The sequence below is a fragment of the Lonchura striata genome, chromosome 25 (assembly GCF_050655825.1).
Source record: "Lonchura striata isolate lonStrDom1 chromosome 25, ASM5065582v1, whole genome shotgun sequence".
Taxonomy (NCBI): Eukaryota; Metazoa; Chordata; class Aves; order Passeriformes; family Estrildidae; genus Lonchura; species Lonchura striata.
Window position 1 is genome coordinate 1,172,961 of NC_140727.1, and position 16,696 is coordinate 1,189,656.

Genomic DNA, 16,696 nt, shown 5'->3' on the forward strand with positions numbered 1-16,696 from the left:
TCCTAGCAAGGATATAACATGATCAATTGGCAAGAGATTTTTTTAAAATGTCTTTTTGCTTTGGCTAATAACTGGCCTGATTTCCCCAAAGTTACTTTATTTGTTGAGATTCCTTATTCCCTCAAGGCTTCGTTATTTTGTGATACAGAGTATTGTGGGGCAGATGAGAGAATTTAATTTCGTGTCTGTGCAAGCCTCTTGTACCAGAGCAATGAAAATTGGGAGGATTTGGCCTTCCAGCTGTGCCAGGCTGCTGGAGAGTCCCCAGGCTGGGAATGGCAGCTGTCTTGACAGGGCAAGTTAAAATTTAACCATCTGTTTTGTCTGTGTTTGCTTGCAGTCTGCCATCCAGGCAGCCGCCAATGCCAGCATAGAGATAAAAAATGTTCTGGAGTTCTACAAGCAGTGGAAAGAGATGGGCTGATGGTCAGAAAGGCATCGGGTTGGTGAACCTTTCTCTCCCCCTCTCGCAACGTGCAGCGTCTGAACGAAGGAAACAACAATCTGGGCGACACTTACGACACGAAGAAGCAGCAGCAGCAGCAGCAACAGCATCAAAAATACCTACCCAAACAAATTAAAAAAAAAAATCCAAAGTGGGCACGCACACTGACACCCTCCACCTGCATCCTGACCAGACGGCTGTACAGCTCTGATGGCGCCAACTGCTCTGAGAGAGGCCCCTCGGTATGGCCGGGGCAGAGCTCTGCCCTTCTCCCAGTCGGCAGAGATGGGCAAGAGACAGGCAGTCCTTCATCCCCCTCCTTCCTCCCAAAGCTTGCTTGGCCAGCAGAAGCAGGCTGGTGGTTCAAAGCGTGGACTTCACTTCAGCAAAACCAAACCAGTGCAGCAGAAACGGAACCCTCCGGCTTGGGAAAGAAGATCCAAAGAGTGTTTTGCTCTTGTTTGGCAATCTGGGGACAGGAAAGTGGATAGTATTTCTTCCCCCCCGCCCCCCTTTTGAATTAATTATTTTTCAAGGGTTTTTTTCTTTTTAATTTTTAGTTTTTATATATATAAATAATATTAAAAAAAAAGAAAAAATAGGAGTTCCTTTGGGGTTTTGGATGCTCTTCCAACATCAGAAAGAAAAGGAAACACTCTATTTAAAAGGGGGGGGAAAGCTCTTAATATAATTTTTTTTGTTGTAGAACAAGCATATTTATTTCCTTTCCCAGGCCCCCATGGAGCGGGCTCAGTGCAAAGGGATGTTGGCCTGTGAGGAGGGAGCAGCCTTGTGTTGCACTCCACTCTCCCTGGGAGCTGCACGCTCCACCATGCTGCTCCAGGGATGCCACAGGACTCTGCCTCCATCCCCAGTTTCTCCCACTATGCATTAGACCTTGGAGAAAAGGAGGAATCTGGCAGAACTGCTGAATGAGAGAGAAGAGCCGGGTGGGATTTCTACACCATTAAGGCTCAGATGCTTGGCTTGAGCACTGCAACACTGGGATGGAGCAGATGTCTCCAAAGGACCCAAAGCCTCTTTTTCATCTTTTCTTTTTTTCCCTTTTTTTCCCCACTAAATCTTTCAATAGGGTGTGGAGGAGGAAGGAGAATCTCAAAGCCATTATCTTCTGCTGGTTGTTCAGTGCACCACTGCTGCAATGCTGTGCTAGAGATGGTTACAGAGCTGGAGCGTTTGTGTCCCCCATTCTCGCGTCCTGGGCTGGCAGAGGCTGTCCAGGAGCTCCGAGCTCACGGACTGTTCCGTGCTTTTGGCATCCCAGACAGGAGGGCTGGTGCTACCTGGGCAGGTGCTGGAAGAGCTGGTTGCCCAGGTGAGCTGGGAGGGATCCTGCAGAGCTCCATCCTGGCAGCATCTCAGGCAGCCTGCGTCTGACACGCCGTCACTTGGCCGCTGCTCGGACAGGAAGCTGCAGGTTGCTCGCAGGGCAGCAGGAGAGGGGCTGGGCAGTCTCTTCATGCTCCCTCTTGCCTCTTTGTGCCCACGGAACAGATGTCTCCATCCACATGAACCAGCAGCAGCTATGCAAGTACAAACCACTGGAGTCTTCTGTGTTCTCACATGGGCCAGCCAGAAACTGCTACAGCCAAGAGAGCATAACATGAGAAGCTGAGTCACATACTCCACTCTGTGCAGGCTCTGAGCATGGTGTGTTGTACTGCAGGATGTTCCTTGTTTTCAGGTAAAAACTAAAAATACCAGCACAAGTACCAGAGGATTCCTTTCTCTTCCAGTTCCAGCTCCTTTACAGCACAGCAGAGGGAAATGCCAACCTCCATGGTACAGCTGGTCCATCCTGGAGGCTGACAGGCTGGCTGTGAGGGACGGGGGCTTCCCTGCAGGATCTTCCCTTTTACAGCTTCTCCTGAAACTCACAGTACTCTGCTTGGCTAAGCCAAGAGAAGGTCATTTGCAGGACAGCAGGTCAGAGACTCTGGCACACCTTGGGGATTCTTGGAGATCTGAGATGGGTTGTGAAGCTCCCAGTCACTCTTTCCTCCAGTGGTTTTATTTGAAATAATTTGTTTGTGTAGCTCATTACTTCTGTCTGATGGGGTGGAAAAAGAGAAGGGAATCTCCTTGTGGGACTGTTCTTGAGGTGAAATCCTCCTTGTCTGGTGGGGGGCACAGAGAGTTGATGTGCTCTGCTTTTTCCTGCTGCTGAAGAAACCCCCCCAGTCCTGTCTGCCAAGCAAGCAGAGGAGTCTGGAGGTCACTGAGGCTGAGCTCGGTGTGTTTGTCCTGAGAGCCTCAGTGTCACCCTTATGGCTGCACTTGGGGTTGGTGAAGAGAAGCATTGCTGGGCTATGGTCAAAGCAGTGAGGAGCTGGGAGCAGTCTTCAGCTTCACCCCGGGTCGAGCATTCCTTAGGTCCTGGCTGGATCTTGAGGGGAGAGAAGAGCAGTACAGGTAAAGCAGCAGGCCGGGGGGAATTCCTGTCTCACTGGTGGCAAGTGTTTCAGTTGATGGCAGATGTTTTCAGTTCTTGCAGCTCCCACAGCCCTGCAGGGTGCAGCTGGGAGCCAAGTGCTGCACAGTTGGGCAGGCTGAGGAGGAGCTGTGTTCTGAGTCACTGAGGCCTTGTGTGGGCAAGGGATCCAGTTTAAGAGCAAAAGTAAAGAAATTAATTTTCTATAACCAGGGGCAGTGGAGCTGCTGTGAACCCACATGGGTTCACATGGCAACAGCAGGGGCTGCTCACAGCTACCCCTCAGTCACTGCTCTGGTCCCCTGAGGGGTTGGTTTAATATTCCAAAATTTTGCATATGTGAGAAAGAAGCCCTCAGCATGCAATGGGGAATCCGGATTATCCTCATGACACCTTCCACTCTGGGCTGGATGGGGAGGGATTGTGACCTTTAAAAAGGCCACCTGAAGGGTCCCTGTGCTACCCTTTTCCTATCCAGAGCACTGTGCTTGAGGACCTGGTGAATGGTTTTTGGATTTGCATCCCCAGTCAGAGATGCCAAGAGCTGAAAAACTGGGAGGCTTCACAGTGTGAGAGCAGTGTGGCTGCAGGGCAGCCTTGGGGAGATGGCATGCAGTGTCCTCCAGCAAGCCTGGCCTTCTGAGGGGGCTCAACATATCATCCCCTGGACTGGGGTGAAGGAAGTCACTTCTCTGCCCCCATCCCAACACTCAGGATGAGCTGGAGTTTCCTCCTTGAACAGAACTGCTCTGTCCAAGGGTCACTGCATCTCTCCCCTGGCATGGTGGCTTGCTGACATGGAATGGGTCTTGGGGTGGAAGCAAAGGGAAGGCTCTGTGGAAGGCTCTGTGCAGCCTGTGGCTGCTGTGGTGCTGCAGTGGGGGCTCCCTGAGAGCCCCCCACCCTTGTCCAAGCCAGAACCGTGAGCTGCCTCGTCAGGAGAGCATCGGGCAGGATGGAGAGGGCAGGCTCCAGCCGTGGCTCTTCCTGCAGTGCTGCTCCTGCACCAGCCACAGGCTTGCCCTGGAGCAGCTGTGAGCCAGTCAAGTAGTGCCTGCTGTGCTGGGAAGGAGAGCAAACAGAAAAACCATCTTGTGGGCTGAAAACAAGAGTTTTCATGTGTTCTGGTGTGTTTCTTGGGTTTGTTTTTTCTCTTCCTTACCACCCTGTTGAGTGGCTCGGGGTTTTTGGGGTGACCCCATGCTGGGAGGACACAGGTCTGTGGTGGCTGAGGCTGGCTGGGCTGTCCCCAAACCGTGGTGGACACAGTCGCTGGTGCTTGTTGGGCTTCTGCTCCATGGTTTCATGGGCTGTTCCAAGCAGGAACATCCTCTGCTCCCATCCTTGCTTGGCTTGAGGCCACCCGCAATGCCTCGGATTTTGTCTCGCATCTTCAATTTAGGGCTCTTTTCCTTCTTGGTGTGCAGCAGGGCTGGCCAGGGCGTGGGCAGGGAGGGCTGGCACAGGGGCCGTGCTGCTGGCCTTGCCGCTCGCAGTGAGGGGATGTAGGTTCGAGGCGAGGGACAATCAACCTCTCCTCAGCTCTCGTGTGGCACACGGGCTTGCAGAGCCAGGGAGGATCGAGGGGACATGGGGCCCAGCTGGGTGAGCAGGGGCTGGGGCTCCCAGCATATGTCTGACCATGGTCTGAGCACAGCAACTGGCTTAATAAAATACCAGATGTTTGTACTTTGTGTCCTGTGGTCATTCCCAGCCCATCCCACCTTTCCTGTGCAGCCTGGGGGCCGAGTGCATTTTCCATCTGTAAATCCACCCCATATGCTTTGCTGACCAGACTTTCCAGTAAAGAAGTGCAGGTGGGTCCTTCCTCCCTGTGATGGGAGTAGCATTTCCCTTTCTGCCTTTGTGATTTGGGATGACTTCATCCTCTTGGTAGGACTCTGCTGCCACAGGAGCACCCCTGACCCTGCACGAGGACCTGGCTCAGCTCACTGGGGCCTTTGCAGCTCACTTTTAATGGGGGAAAGGGGGTGAAGAAGCAGAAGACAGAAGCAGGAGACAGGGAAGTGTAAATTTTTAAAATGTGTGATTTTCCAGTGTCCCTTCAAGGTGCTGGGAGAGAGTGGGCTGGGGGCTTCAGGCTGGAAATTGGGCTGTGTGAGGGTCCCACCATGCCCTGGTGCCATGGGTAGCTGAGGGGCAGGGAGAGAAAAATAGATCAGTAATCCTGCCCTGAATTCATTGCTATCAGAGCACCCTGATCTGCTTGCCCTGGTGGGAGCCCCAAGCTGGGCACTGCCATGAATTCTCTCTCCCTCTTGGGTTCTTTGGAGGCTGCACCAGCGGGATGGGCAGAGGGGGAGATAAAAGGTGAATCCAGCTTCAGTCCCCAGAAGGGAAACGGGCTGGGGGTGAGACTGCCCTGTCCAAGGCTGAGCTGGCAGAAAGGGACTATCACTGCTGACTCCATCCCCTTGAGCAGGGCTGGGAATGCTTTTTCCTGCTTGAAAGGGCCGTGCCAAGAGGCTGCCAACCCCGTAACAAACCCTGAGCCTCCATCACTGCTCCGTGCAGGACGGTGTTGCTGTGGGGGGTCCACGGGTCGGGGTTTGTCCCACAGTCCTTGCATGGGAACAGGCTGAGGTGAAACAAGCAGGAAAAGGCCACAACTCTGGTCAGCTCCTGGTCCTGCTCGTTGTAGAGCTGAATCCTCCAGGACCCCAGGAGCTGCTGTCTCTCCAGCCTGTTTCTCAGTGCCTGTTCCCCTCTTTTTCTGTGCCTCTGCTTCCCACTTCTGGTACAGACATGTCATTCCCCTGCCTTGAACATCTCCCTGCCTGGCTTTGCTGTGCCTTGTGGGGTGTCTTGGAGAGACTGCTCAGCACCAGGGTCTGCATCCCAGTGTGGAGACCCCAAACCTGCCTCTGGCCTCCTGCCTGCTCCCCTGGGGACAAGCGACTTCCCTTGGCTGGGAGGCAACAGAGCCCTGGTGAGGAGCAGCGTGCACATCAGGCTCTTTGGGACAGGCATATGGGGTTTTTGAGCTGCTCGTGCTGTACCCAACACTCAACACGATTCCTCTGGGGATCAATAAATCCCCAAAGATCAGGGTTTTGGAAAGCATCCTTCCTGTTCCCAGCTCAGTCCTCAGTTCCCCGAGCTCCATCCAGCTGCAGCATGGACCCATGGGCTAAGCCAGAGTCACTGCCAACCCTCTTGCAGGTCTGTTTGGTTTCCCCAACCTTGATTTCTCCACCTCTTCCCTCCCAGAGCTCCTCTGGTGGGACCCCACAGTGTGACCCAGTGGGTGTTTGTGTGGACCTGCCTTTGTCACCTCCCCTGGCTCTCCCAGCGTGGTGGCATTTAAAGCCTGGTGCCCAGAACTGCCCTGCAGTGGCCCCTGCAGCTGCAGGCTCCCGTGTGCCCCCATACACAGCAAGGGGTCGTGTCTGCAGTGGGAGTTTGGGGGATCTCGGCCAAAGCCAGGCTGTGCCAGGGTCGGTGATTGTGCAGCACAAAGCTGCCTTTGAGCCCCTCTGGTGAGGGGGAGCCCCAGAACGGAGCCAGGGCAGGGGCAGCACCAGGACCCCTGGCCCAAGGCAGTGCTGAGGAGGGGGCTCTGCAGGGCCAGCACTCCTCTGCCTCCTGCTCACTGCAGAGCAGCAGGAGGTTTGTCCAGATACTTTCAGATCGTTTGGGGTTTTCCTTCCTCTAGACCACTGTGTGGGTTTTGGGCTGAGTGGGATGTGTATAGCATCTCTCATGCTGCTGAGCTGCTCTCCCTTGCCCCAGTTTGCCCAGCTGCCCAGCTCAGTGTCCTTCATCCAGCCCTGCCTAACAGCCTGGCTGGGCTGGGGCTTGCAGGGGCTGCAGGGTGCCTCTGCAGGCTTGTTCTGCCCTGCTGCTCCTGAGCCTGAACCTGCTGGGGACACGAAGCAGGATCTCATTCTCTCCTGCAGGGCCCTGCACTGCCAGCCCCCACCCCTGACCCTAATGTGCCTTCCCATTCTGGGCTGGGGTCGCGATCCTGTCCCGTTTGTGGCTCCCTGGAGAGCCAAACAGAAAGCAGGCTTTGCTGCACACAACCTGGGCAAAAGCTGGAGCCTTCCTGGGTGTGTCTGCCCTGGCTCCTGCAGCCACAACCCCCATCCCTCAGTGGGCTTGGTGCTGAAGACCCAACCCCTCTCTCAGCCTGAGTGCAAGGCCCCACCGTGCTGCTCAGGTCTTCAGGGTCCACCAAGGGCCTGGGTTCTTCTGGCTGGGCTAGGGGGAGGCTCTGCCCCCACGTTTCTTCTCCCAATTCTCTCATCCGAGGTGGGAAATCACCTGGACTCCCCATGAAACCTTGTTTCAGCTGGGAGATACTCCCAGCCCACCCTGCCTCAGTTTCCCCACCCACCACAATCCCAAAGCAGCTCTTGGGCTGTCCTGCTCCCTCTGGGGATGTCCCCTGCTGTCCCCACAGATCTTCTGGGTTGATGGGATCATGTTGGGGTACTGCGACCCCAAGAGCTCAGCCTTGGCTGTGTCCTCAGCTCCTTCCAGATGATGAAAGAGACAGTCCTGGACAATTCCTACTGACCAGGTGGGGATGGGGACAAGGATGGAGATGAGAATGGGAATAGGAATGGTGATGGGAATGGGGGTAGGGATGGGGAAGAGAAGAGGATGGAGATGGGGACAAAGAAAGGCTGGCAATGGGAATAGGGATGGGATTAGGGACAGGGCCTGGGACAGAGACAGGGACAGGGGTAAGGAGGGGAAGGAGACAAGGATGGGGATGGGGACAGGGACAGAGCTCACCTTCAGAACATGCTGTGCCAGCAGGAATTCATGTGGTGCTGCCTGGTGCTCTGATCCTCCCTGGGGATTTGCTGGCCCCAGCACTGCTCATGTGCCTGCTGCTTGGCTGCCCCTGCCCTCTGCCCCCAGCTGTGCCCACCTCTTCATGCCCGGTGCCTGCCCTCCACATCTGCTGCATCTGGGACCGAGGGGCTCGGCAGAGGTGGGCTGGCAGGGGTGGGCTGGCCCAGGGAGCTGCAGGCCCCTGGCACCGTGTCTGCCACAAGGCTGCGTGTTTGATGCCAGACTCCTGGGTCAGCCACGTCTGGCACCGCTGCTTTGGCCCTGTGGCTATTTTGAACTCCTTCATCTGCACTGGCCTCTCTTGCTATTCCCAGGATGTTTGGGATAAGGGAACTGGTGGTGGAAGCTTTCTCCTTCTCAGCTTTTTGTTCCTGTTGGTGATTCTCCCTGCTCAGGCCAAAAGCCAAGGTTTTTGTGGGGTCCTTGCTGTGGGAGCTGACAGGGGTCTGTGCCCCCCCACCCGTTCCCCCTTCACAACTCCCCCAAGCTGGAGCATCCCCAGCTGAGCAGGATGCTGCAGACTTTATGTGCCCCTTCCTCTACAACAACATCCTGCTCTTCTGCCCGGTGAGTCAGGGTGACCCAGGGCAAGGCCAGGTGTCCCCACCTGGGGGTCCTGGGGTGCTCCAGAGGGCTTCCTCTGGTTCTCACCCTCCTCCCCCAGCTCCTCTGCTGCTGTGACTGTGCCTCGAGTGCAGCTGAGGTCGCTACTGCCACCACCTCCCCTCTGTGCTGCTCACCAGCTTCCTCTTCACATCCCCTGGTGCTGCTCCGGCTGCATCATGAGCAGCAGTCCCCAGTGCCCCCAGTGCCAGCGCTCTGTTCCCTGCCCCCAGAGCAGCCCCTCGCAGCAGGAGCTGTCCAAGGAGCCCCAGCAGCCACAGCCAGCAGCTTTTCCACATCTGTTCTGTGCTGGGCACCCCCTTGCAGCTCGAGGGCATCCTCTGGGATGTGTGCCCGTGCCAGGCTTGGCCGTGGGGCCGCCTGAGCCCCACCAAGATCCCCAGCACCTTCTGCCCGGCCAGGCTGGCCCTTGTGGGCAGCGCTGCCATCACCAGCGCCTTGACTGTGGCCTTGGCCCAGACCCGTGGCTCTGGCAGCTCCCCAGGCCTTCCCATGGGCTGGACCTGTGACAGCGTGCGAGGGGCTGGGCTGCAGAGCCTGGCAGGACCCAGCATCCTGGCAGCCTCTCTGTGGTGCTGTTGGATGTCTTGCAGTGTCCCTCTCCCAGCTCCCTCTGCGCCCAGTCTGTGCCTCAGTTCTCCCAGGGCAAGCCAGCGTGATTCCATGGATCTGGGGCAGGCATGACGTGCCATCCTCTGTGGGGACCCGGCAGTGTAAGCCTGCATGTGTGTGTCAAGGTTAATGAGTAATTAAGGTGGTTTTTGATGAAATTCCCAGGCAGGCCACAGGGGTCCGGGGTGCATGGAGCAGCTCTGCTGCTCCCCAGTAACAGCAGGCTCGAGAGAAAGAGCTTTAAATTAAAGTGGAATAATGATGGTGCAGCTCTGGGCTCCTCACTGCTGGGAGCAGGATCTGGGGGTGCAGCTCTCCTCCTTGGAGGGCACAGGGAGGGAAAGCAGGAGTCCTCAGCTGTGTGGGTTGACATGGGGCACATCCCCTGAAGCCTCCCACCCACCCACCCAAGCTTGGGAAGGAACTGGCTCGACCATCTGCATTTATTTCTTTCCAGGGCTGACAGAAAGGCTGAGAGGGTGGACAGGGGGGCCCGAGGCGGGTTGGGGGAGCTCAGCCCCTGCCCCCGAGCAGGGCTGGGCTACACGAGGCCGTAGTAGCGCCGATAGGCTTCCTGCAGCCCGATCTGGTCGGCCAGCTCGTCACAGTCGGGGTTGAGCTCGCACACCTCGCGCTTGGCCTCGAGGGGGTCCCACGGGGCTCCAGAGACGCTGCTGGGGACAAACGGGGCACCCAGGGGTCCGGGGGGTCCCACGGGAGCCGGGGGCTCCTGGGCTGAGCCAGCAAGGGGGAGCCATGTGGGGCCGTGCTCCTCACCAGAGATCCCTCACCTGCCATAGCCGGAGTTGCGCTTCTGTCTCTGCACCACCTCGGCGCTGGCGCGTCTGGACACGAAGGCTGCAGGGACAGGGCGGTGTGGCAGGGCCTGTCCCTTGTCCCCAGGGCCTGTCCCCTGTCCCCAGGGCTGTGTCCCCTGTCCCCAGGGCAATGTCCCCTGTCCCCAGGGCAGTGGGGCAGGGGGCTGTGTCCCCTATCCCCAGGGCCTGTCCCCTGTCCCCAGGGCTGTGTCCCCTGTCCCCAGGGCAGTGGCTCAGGGCCGTGTCCCCTATCCCCAGGGCAGTGGCTCAGGGCTGTGTCCCCCGTCCCCAGGGCCGTGTCCCCTGTCCCCAGGGCCGTGTCCCCCGTCCCCAGGGCGGTGTGTCAGGGCCGTGTCCCCCGTCCCCAGGGCTGTGTCCCCTGTCCCCAGGGCAGTGGCTCAGGGCCGTGTCCCCTGTCCCCAGGGCTGTGTCCCCTGTCCCCAGGGCAGTGGCTCAGGGCCGTGTCCCCCGTCCCCAGGGCGGTGTGTCAGGGCTGTGTCCCCTGTCCCCAGGGCCATGTCCCCTGTCCCCAGGGCAGTGGCTCAGGGCCGTGTCCGCCGTCCCCAGGGCCGTGTCCCCTGTTCCCAGGGCGGTGTGTCAGAGCCGTGTCCCCTGTCCCCAGCCACATCACTCACCTTCAGAGCTGGGCGAGTCCTGGGTGCTGGCAGAGCCATCGGCGGCTGCGAGTGACACGGAGGGGAGGGTGGGCTCAGAACGGCTCTGCTCTCACCCCGCTCCTTTTGGAGCTCACATCCTCACTGACATCCCCCAGTTCTGGTCCCTATGTCCCCATTGCAGCCCCTCAGCCCAAAGCTCAGCAGTTTTCCCAGTCCCTTTGCTCCCTGCAGAGCTCTTCCCGGGGCACAGAACCACCCCCAGTGTCCCCAGCAGCCCTGCATTCCCCCGTACCTCTGCGGCAGAGGCCAAGGGTGAGCAGGGCCAAGAGGGTCAGCAGGACGAGGGACTTCATGGTGCCTTCCTGTGCTGAGCTGAGTGCAGCCCTGGCTCCGGGGTGTCTTTATAGGGTCCCGTGGCCTTGGCAGAGGGCGAGCACGGCCTCACCAGGGTTATTTCCAGCACATCCGCCATGGCCGGAGCTGCTGGCAGAGGTGGCAATTGTGGTTTGGGATGAACTTGGTCCCCCTGTGCCCAGCCAGAGCCCACAAAGGGAGGGGAAAGTGGCCCCAGGCCAGGGGGGATTTGCTGGTGGGCCCAGCCCTGCCAGCCTGGCAGCGCCCAGTCCCTGCTGGAATGGGTGATGGGGCACTGGGGGCTCCTCGTGCGCTCCCCAGTCACCCACTGCCCTGACCCAGCTCCCACTGCTGATCCCAGAATCATCTGTGACACAGGGAGACTTTCCTGCCAAAACCCGTGGGGTTTTCCTCCATGCGCAGGGCCAGAGGGAACTCGCTGGCCCACTTCTGGGGGACCAGCAGGTGCTTCTTTTGGGCAGTCACAGCGTCCCTGGGGTCGGTGAGCAGGTGCCTGTGCCTTGGTCCCCGCAGCTCCTCCCTGCCACGGGCAGATGCTGCGTGGCCAGGGCAGTCGAGCCCCTGAGTAACATTCTTCTTTCAGAGCCCGACCACCTTTTGATGCTGTAAATCCCAGCCCTGTCTCAAAAAGCGGAACTGGAGGCTTTGGGGCAGAGGGTGGACAGAACTGCTGAAGCAGAGCCTTTGTCAGACAAAGCCATAAATACAGAGTATGTGAGCCAAGAACACAGCGGGAGCCAGACTGGGAACAACAGCCCCAATTTATTGAGATTCCAGCAGAGCGAGGGGAGGCAGAGGGGAAACGCCAGGCAACTCTAATTGCTTACAGAGGCTGGGGCGTGGGGAAAGCGGCCGCTGCCCCTCCCAGCGTGTCCCAGGGCAGGGCCTCTCCTTCGGGCAGAGACCAGGGACTCAGCCCGGGGCCTCTCCTCACTCCCTGCCCAGCCCCAGGAACAGCCTGTCCGTGCTGCAGGCACCCGTCACTGCTGGGGCTCAGCCAGGGAGATCCTGGGAGCCTTCGCTTCCCCAGCCCGCAAACAGACGAGGCAGCAGCAGACAACTCTGGGTGGGGAAAACCAGTCTGGCTCTAGAAGGTTCCACAGAAAAACATGAAAACCCTGTGCTACAAACCCACAAAGCAGAGGCAGGGCTGTTCCAGCCTCTGCACAGATCCCCAGATACCTCAGGCTGCTGGGAGGGGACCAGGGCTAGAAAGTAACTTGGAGAACAGAATTAATGGGAACGAGGAACTTGGTGCAGCAGCTGCTGCCACATCTGCAACAGGCAGGGTCTGAACACAGGGAGACTGAATGAACCTGCAGGCACAGTGACCCACTCGTGCTCCTCGTGGGCTCCTCAGACCTGGGCACAGCCTGGCTTAAGGCACTGAATTTTGGCTAAAGCACAGCTAAAACAGCTACAAAACACCAAATGTGGCTTTGGGAACTGAAATCAAGCCTGTCACAGCACTGAGTGGAGCAGATGAGAGCACAGACACACTTTGTGACATTCCTCTGTCTAGCTGAGTAGGAAATATGGAATTGCCATCCATTTCCAAAGATCTCAAAGGTTTTTTGTTTCTGCACCAAATCTGATCAAACTGTGCCAGTCCAGCAGCTGTTTCAGTCCCTCTGCATCTCCGGTGGCCTGATGGGGTAATTGTCAGTTTGGGTTCTGCACACACCTTGTCCCATCAGTGCTTTGGGACAATGAACTGTCTCAGCAGAGCCTGTGGGACATCCTGTGGCCTCACTGGGGCTCCTGGAATGTCATGATGAGTTCTCGTTGCTCCTTACTGCTTGCCTGGAAGGAACACAACCCACAGACCTCAGCACGAAGCTTCTCCCACTCTGCCACACTCGGGGCTGAATGTGAGCTGAGCATGTCACACACTGCTGTCCCCTGGGACCATTCCACATCCCACCCACTGCACAGGGAAAAGCACCTGAGACCTCCAGAGACAATGTCCACACCCAAAGTTTCAGCAGGACTTGGCTGCTGGGGAGGTGCTGGAGAAGTGGAGGGTTTGGAAATCATTCCAGGCCCCACTGAGCCCCGCTCCAGCAGGTGCCGTGAGGAGGTTGGTTTGGGTTGGGCTGGGTTGGTTCGGTTTGGGTTGGGATGATTTGGGTTGGGTGGGTTCGGTTTGGGATGGTTTGGTTTGGGCTTGGTTGGTTTGATTTGGGTTTGGATGGTTTGGTTTGGGTTGGGATGGGCTGGGCTGGTTTGGTTCGGTTTGGGTTGGGATGATTTGGGTTGGGTGGGTTCGGTTTGGGATGGTTTGGTTTGGGCTGGGTTGGTTTGATTTGTGTTTGCATGGTTTGGTTTGGGTTGGGATGGTTTGGTTTGGGTTGGTTTGGGCTGGGCTGGTTTGGGTCTGTTCAGTTTGGGCTGGTTTGGTTTGGGTCGGTTCGGTTTGGGATGGGTCGGTTTGGATTGGGAGGATTTTGTTTGGGTCGGTTTGGGTTGGTTTGGTTCGGGCTGGGCTGGTTTGGGTCGGTTCGGTTTGGGATGGTTTGGTTTGGGTCAGTTCGGTTTGGGATGGTTCGGTTTGGATTGGGAGGATTTTGTTTGGGTCGGTTTGGGTTGGTTTGGTTCGGGCTGGGCTGGTTTGGGCTGGTTTGTTCCGGTCTGTTTTTACCTGCCAGGCCTGTTGGCGAGCCTGGATCAGCTGCTGCAGCTCTGCAATCCTGTTCCTGCCCGCCAGCACGGCCTCGGCCGCCGCGCCGCCGCGCTGCTCCCTGTCGCGCAGCGCCCTGCGCAGGTGGGCGCGGTGCTGCAGCAGGTAGGGCAGCAGCGCGCTGCGCACGTCCTGCTCCGGGAGCCCGCTGGGCCGCCTGCGCACGCGGCACGCGTCAGCACCAGAGCAGGGAGCAGAGAGCAGAGCTCAGAGACCCCACCCGGCACGGGCCCACCCCGCTGAGCTGAGCCAGCTGGGATCGCCTCTGGGGCTCCCCCAGCTTCCTCTGGCACGGGGAACTGGGCACAGCCAGAGCGGGGACCCAGGGCAAAGCCCTGCTGGAGGGAGCAGGGAGCTCCTCCCGAGCCTGACCCTCCGTGGGTGCCTGGAACAGGCAGGATGTCATTCACCCCCCAGCCCAGAACACAGAATCCTCTGCTTCTGGTCACAGTCGCCAGTCTGCCTCCCAGCTGGCTCAGCCTGCAGTGTCTGCTGAGGCCCCGAGGCAGGGACACAGAGCACGCAGGGGGACTCTGCTGCTGGACAGGTGCTGTGCCCAAAACACCCCATCAGCCCTTTGGATTGTCCCCCCATCTCAGTGGCACTGACCTCCCTGCACTAAGGAAGTGAATGGAAATTGATCCTGCACCCAGAGAAGCACAGATTAAACTGATTTCTGTGTGTTTTAGGCCCCGTGACATTGCTGTAAAGACACAGCAGCTTTCAGACCCTCCCTTGCAGCATGAGGCCAACAGGACACCCAACATCACCCAGGAACTGCCTGTTGCCCTTGTAGGAACATGACCCCCACCCCTGGTCATCCATACCATGCTGGCTTTTCCCGGTCCTTTGCCTCCTCCACGATCTTATCCAGGGAACTGAAGAGCTCCTCCAGATTCCCTTCATTTTTCACCTCCTGGATCTCCTCCTGTGAAGGAAGGACACAAGGTGAACACAGGCACCACTCTGCTTGTGAGTCTTTGCTGGTCATGGAATCAGGGAATTGTTTGGGTTCAAAGGGACCTTAAAGCACATCTTGTTCCTTGGCCTTTCACTAGACCACGTTGCTCCAAGCCCTGTCCAACTTGGATTTAAATTCTTTCAGGGATCCAGGGGCAGCCACAGCTTCTCTGGGCACCTGTGTCAGGGCCTCAGCACCATCACAGGGAGCAATCCCTTCCCAATATACCATCTAACCCTGCCCTCTGGCAGGGGGAAGCCATTCCCCCTTGTCAGTCCATCCCTTATCCAAATTCCTTCCACTTTGTCCTGGAAGAAGAGCCCTCACCCTGGGAATCACCGTTCCTGGGGGTGTTTAACAGATGTGTGGATGTGGCACTTAGGGACATGGTCTAGTGGTGGCCTTGGCAGTGCTGGGGAAATGCTGGGACTCGATAGTCCCAGTGGTGTTTTGCAACCTGAACGATCCTACAGCACTTTCTGGGAAAGACAAAACTCTGGAGAGCAGCCTCAGCTTTCTGCTTTTGCCATTTAGGAAATGTATTTGCTGCCCTTAATGTCAGCCTGTTCAGCACTTTTCCCCGTGCCTTTGAACCCCCTTTTGGACACCCCAAACCCTCCGCAGCCCCCAGGTCGCTCCCCCGTTCACCTTTACGCACGCCTGCAGCTGGGAGATGAACTGATCGTAGATGCTCCGGGTCAGCGGCGGCTGCAGCTTGTAGACGCAGCGGTAGCAGCTGACAAATCTCTGGTAGCTGCAAGGAGGGCAGGATCGGGACGGGCTCACGGTGCGGCCGCGGGGCTGTTCCCGGGGATCCGGTGGCCGCAGGGTCACGGCACGGTTGGGACCGGGCTCAGGGGTCCCTCCCCGCCTCACCTCGCGGCGGCCACCAGCTTCTCGAGGAACGTGTCCACCACGGTGCTGAACACCTGGGCGCGCCCCGGGGCCGCCGCCGGCGCCGGGCCGGCCCCGCCATCGGCCCCGCCATCGGCCCCGCCGCGCTCCGCCCCGCCCGCGCCGCCGCCCGCCGCCGCCATGGCCCCGCGCGCGCCGCCGCCGCCCCAGACCGGCTCGGGGCCCCGCCCCCGGCGGCCGCCGGCGCGGGAAGGGAGCGCGGGAAGGGAGCGCGGGAAGGGAGCGCGGGAAAGGAGCGCGGGAAGGGAGCGCGGGAAGGGAGCGCGGGAAAGGAGCGCGGGAAGCGTTTGTACCGCTCGGCGGGGCCGCCCCGCCCGGCGCTCCCGGTCCGAACCGAACCGAACCGTGACAAAAACCGCCGCGGTGAAAGTCCCGCCTTCCAGCGCGGGGCTGCGCCCGGCCCCGAAGCGAAGCAGCGCGACTGTGAAAAATGCAGATTTTATGACTGGCTTTGCGCAAATGTTACAATGAATATGATATGTGTGATGGTGGAAAGTTATGCTGCATTAATTCTCTTAAATAATGTGTTAAACACAGTTTTAGGTTCCAACAGAATGTTAAAATAGAAACTCTGCTATGAAGTTTTTTTTAAGAAATGAGATAATTGCTTCGAGGAATACCTAAATCTTCCAGAAAACAGGAATTTACAGTTTTCTTATCAGAAGAAGCTAATTTCTTCAGGCCTTGCTCAGACTCAAAGACGCCAGGGGATTAAAGGAAACAGTTGACATACAAGAAACAGTTCTTGTTTTAAACAGAATGTATGCATAACCATGAAGGATATACGAATATACAACAAGCTATTGCTTTTAAGGTTATTCCTTTGTTCACAAAATATGCTTTTTGTGACTTAGTCCGAGAGCATCCAGACGTCCATAATTCTTCACTTTTTATTATCTTATAACTATCCTAACTCTAAATTTTATTACTCTAATTATATTACTATTTTTATAATAATTTTATTATTATTAAACTTTTAAAATTTTAAAAAAATCAAATAATTAACGTTTTTCACAGTGACAAAGCGTCCTTCCCTCCCCAGTGCTCCTAGAAATGCCCGCCCTGCCCCCCAGCGGCTTTTAGTGAAACAAAACGATCGAGCCTGAAGAATTCAGGAAGAAAAGAAGCAGCAAAGTTCAGCTCGGTTAGAGATTGAAAAAGCGACTTTTCCCATGTAAGAGGCAACCAGGAGCCGGGCCGCGCCCTGGGGGTGGCTCTGGGTCACAGCTGCTTCCAGGCATTCCCCGTGCTCCGGTTCTCCTTAACTCGCTCCGAGCAGCCGCCCCTCTCCTAGCCCTCGTCTAAAGGCTAAGGGTGAAACCCTTTCTGTGACACGACAAAAAGCAGCAGCCTCCCCTGGGGTGGAGGGT

At 57.5% G+C, this 16,696-nt stretch overlaps 3 protein-coding genes across 7 annotated transcripts in view; 1 reads left to right on the plus strand and 2 right to left on the minus strand.

Annotated features, from left to right (window-relative positions):
• SMG5 (SMG5 nonsense mediated mRNA decay factor) overlaps positions 1-4,586 on the plus strand; it is a 30,444-nt gene extending 25,858 nt beyond the window's left edge. For both annotated transcript variants that reach the window (XM_021532193.4, XM_085560980.1), the window contains one exon: positions 341-4,586. In XM_021532193.4, the coding sequence (XP_021387868.1) occupies positions 341-424 (84 nt within the window). In that variant the 3' untranslated portion in view covers positions 425-4,586. The remainder of the gene's footprint in view (positions 1-340) is intronic.
• Positions 4,587-9,385: 4,799 nt separating this feature from the next.
• BGLAP (bone gamma-carboxyglutamate protein) lies at positions 9,386-11,360 on the minus strand. Of its 2 annotated transcripts, none has more exons than XM_085561011.1 (4): positions 10,688-11,360; positions 10,414-10,458; positions 9,752-9,818; positions 9,386-9,631 (listed from the first exon to the last, which is right to left on the minus strand). In XM_085561011.1, exons 1-4 carry the CDS (start codon positions 10,746-10,748, stop codon positions 9,502-9,504), a joined length of 303 nt encoding a protein of 100 aa, XP_085417137.1. In that variant the 5' UTR covers positions 10,749-11,360; the 3' UTR covers positions 9,386-9,501. The 2 variants fall into 2 exon arrangements, with proteins under 2 accessions (XP_085417137.1, XP_021387885.1); XM_021532210.4 differs by having other exon boundaries at positions 9,386-9,634.
• Positions 11,361-11,507: 147 nt separating this feature from the next.
• Positions 11,508-15,475, minus strand: PMF1 (polyamine modulated factor 1). 3 transcript variants are annotated; one of them, XM_021532282.3, is made up of 5 exons: positions 15,288-15,475; positions 15,060-15,165; positions 14,278-14,378; positions 13,412-13,607; positions 11,508-12,573 (listed from the first exon to the last, which is right to left on the minus strand). In XM_021532282.3, exons 1-5 carry the CDS (start codon positions 15,446-15,448, stop codon positions 12,520-12,522), a joined length of 618 nt encoding a protein of 205 aa, XP_021387957.2. In that variant the 5' UTR covers positions 15,449-15,475; the 3' UTR covers positions 11,508-12,519. The 3 variants fall into 3 exon arrangements, with proteins under 3 accessions (XP_021387957.2, XP_085417133.1, XP_085417132.1); XM_085561007.1 differs by having other exon boundaries at positions 11,508-13,526; XM_085561006.1 differs by having other exon boundaries at positions 11,508-13,607.
• Positions 15,476-16,696: the final 1,221 nt, after the last annotated feature.

What these genes read in the sequence shown, in the direction of transcription:
- BGLAP (XM_021532210.4), bottom strand. Translation starts at nt 10,748, where the DNA reads ATGAAGTCCCTCGTCCTGCTGACCCTCTTGGCCCTGCTCACCCTTGGC. An exon ending in CCTTGGCCTCTGCCGCAGAG is followed by an intron (nt 10,459 to 10,687) that starts GTACGGGGGAAT and finishes TGTCACTCGCAG; the next exon opens with CCGCCGATGGCTCTGCCAGC. An exon ending in CGCAACTCCGGCTATGGCAG is followed by an intron (nt 9,635 to 9,751) that starts GTGAGGGATCTC and finishes GTTTGTCCCCAG; the next exon opens with CAGCGTCTCTGGAGCCCCGT.
- PMF1 (XM_085561006.1), bottom strand. Translation starts at nt 15,448, where the DNA reads ATGGCGGCGGCGGGCGGCGGCGCGGGCGGGGCGGAGCGCGGCGGGGCC. An exon ending in AAGCTGGTGGCCGCCGCGAG is followed by an intron (nt 15,166 to 15,287) that starts GTGAGGCGGGGA and finishes CCCTCCTTGCAG; the next exon opens with CTACCAGAGATTTGTCAGCT. An exon ending in AGCTGCAGGCGTGCGTAAAG is followed by an intron (nt 14,379 to 15,059) that starts GTGAACGGGGGA and finishes CTTCCTTCACAG; the next exon opens with GAGGAGATCCAGGAGGTGAA.